Source organism: Berghia stephanieae, chromosome 9 (assembly GCF_034508935.2).
Source record: "Berghia stephanieae isolate SIO BIC M18660-M18661 chromosome 9, UCSD_Bste_1.3, whole genome shotgun sequence".
NCBI lineage: Eukaryota > Metazoa > Mollusca > Gastropoda > Nudibranchia > Aeolidiidae > Berghia > Berghia stephanieae.
In genome coordinates, this window is record NC_088368.1 from 19,358,829 (window position 1) to 19,361,328 (window position 2,500).

Below are 2,500 nucleotides of genomic sequence, written 5' to 3' on the forward strand. Positions count from 1 at the left end.
GAAAGTTTTGATATATGGAAAAGTTTATCATGTTAAGAAAAGGAAAATGGATGGAGGGGGGGAGGGGGAGGGAGTGGAATTCGATTATCAAAATAATGTGATGATGATGATGATGATGATGACGATGATGATGATAATAATAATAATAATAATAGTAAATGGCATTTATATAGCACTTTACCCCGTTGTCACAGGCTCTAAGCGCTTTACAGTGATATAAAACAAAACATATTACTGTAAGACAAGTTTGATGGAAACGTGATACGAATTCAATTTAACAACAACAACATATGATAATAGTATTGCAACATGATGATGATGATAAAGACATAGTAAATGATAAAAGACAAAAGGCATGATGGTGATGATATAAACATTTTTGTTTTAAATTATATAGAGCATTCATTTATAAAATATTAAAGATTATCATGATTTTATTGGATACAAAAAATGAAAAATGACTGCAAAAACAAGTTAATTAAAAAAATTATTTAAAAAAAAAATAGATTGAGATTTTATTGAGCATTATCCGCTAAACCTGCTCAAACTGCAGGGTCAAAAGCCAACAGTAACATTAAAGATGAGAAAGACGAGACATGATGCCTTAAGGCCAATATTACAATTCAATTTTTTCTTTTTTTCAAAACAAACAACGCTTTAAACGGAAAGGTACTCATTCAACGTGTGAGTGCTGTGAGAGAATGTGAGTAAATCCTTTTCCTAGGACTTTGATTTTGCACCACCAAAACCGGAACTTCAACCAGGAACCTAAGAAGGCTTTCTAAGAATGAAAAAGATAAACACTTACCACACGCTTCTCCAGCACAAATCTGGGAGGAAAGTATCCCTCTTCTCCCCTATATCGGCCCTGGGTGGAGATAGATTGATAGATTTGATTATACATTATAAAACTCTCTCTCTTCTCTCTCTCTCTTCTCTCTCTTCTCTCTCTCTCTCTCTCTCTCTCTCTCTCTCTCTCTCTCTCTCTCTCTCTCTCTCTCTCTCTCTCTCTCTCTCTCTCTCTCTCTCTTTCTATCTCTCTCTCTCTCTCTCTCCCTCCCTCCCTCCCTCCTGGATAGCTCATACGGTAGAGTCACGCTCTCACCGGCCAGACGGAGTTGTCGTACCAGTAAGGTGGAAGGTTGCGGGTTCAAACCCCCATCACCGCTGCGAAAAATTTTTATTCTCTATTGTCTTCTGGCACTTTTCTACTCACTTAATTTCTTGTTGTAAATGAATATGTAGCAGCTTCAAAAAGTAAAACTCCAAACACAGAAAATTTGGACTCAAGCCCCTTCTTCAGCCAAAAAGAAAATCAATAAAAAACGTAAATACACCACGTTAAGTACAGTAAAGTCTGATGAAGGGATGGGCCCGAAACTTTAAACTTCTGGTATTTTGTTCTTATTTGAAGCTATTATATTCATCATCATCATCATTATTGCCTTTTTCAACCTGGGTCAGGGTATAGGCCACAGACATAACAGTTTACATAACAGTTTCCATCCTTCTCTATCCTTAGCTAACTTTTTTAACTCGTTCCATGTCTTATCACTTCTCTGTATATCAGCTTCTTTAATTCTTCTCCCTGTGGCCTTCCCCTTGATCTTCTGCCCTGAGGGTTCCAGTCCAATACTTTCTTTGTTATAGTGGAGTCATTCTTTCTAAGGATGTGTCCAATCCACCTCCATCGTCTTCTTCCTATTTCCCTTTCCACTGGTTTCTGCTGTGTTCTTTTCCATACTTCTTCATTCTTAATTCTACTACATCAATTATATTCATATCAGCTTCATACATATTCATTTTGGCAATGCCATCAGTGAAGAATTGATACAACTCTGGACAAACTCACCTTCCACCAACTGTCTGAGGGTTTTCCTATAACTTCTATCACATCTTCTTTGTTGAAGGACAGAACAGGTCGGTAAGGGGCTGGCGGTGCTGGGGCACCCCTGTAAGCCTCTATAGCCTCTGCCTTTAATATCACTGGTGGACAAAAAAGAAAATGAAATGTATTGGTCACAGGAAATTTGTCAAAGACAGACTTGCCAACTTGAAAACCAAATTTAGTCATTCTAATGTCAATTTTTAGTAATTTGACAAGGAAATTCGTAATTTCTGAAATTGTGTATGAGCAACCACAATATTATTATTATTATTATTATCATCATTATTATAGTAGTAGTAATAGTAGTAGTACAGTAGTAGTAATAGTAGTTGTTGTTCTTCTTCTTCTTATCATTATTATTATCATTTAAGTATTACTAAGAATTAAAAATTCGTAATTTTCCATAAAAGTTTGTATTAGGCCATGAAATTTGTCTAAAATTTGTAAAATTACGAAAAATTCGTAAGATTTGGCATGTGTGCAAAGAAGAACTGCTACGTTTTTTTAAAAATAAAGGACAATAGGGAAGCCTCACAATTTATTTTTTGCTATTATGCTTTAGTAAAAGCGGGTTTTCCCTTTAATAAAAGGGGTATAATAATATTGCTTTGC

At 35.4% G+C, this 2,500-nt stretch overlaps 1 protein-coding gene across 1 annotated transcript in view; it reads right to left on the bottom strand.

The window, feature by feature from the left end:
* The window catches only part of LOC144979821 (guanine nucleotide exchange factor VAV2-like), a 132,752-nt gene that overhangs the window by 68,240 nt on the left and 62,012 nt on the right, over window positions 1-2,500 (bottom strand). Inside the window, exons 25-26 of the mRNA XM_078926963.1 lie at window positions 1,853-1,986; window positions 809-868 (exon numbers count right to left, since the gene is read on the bottom strand). Coding sequence (XP_078783089.1) covers window positions 809-868; window positions 1,853-1,986 — 194 coding nt within the window. The remainder of the gene's footprint in view (window positions 1-808; window positions 869-1,852; window positions 1,987-2,500) is intronic.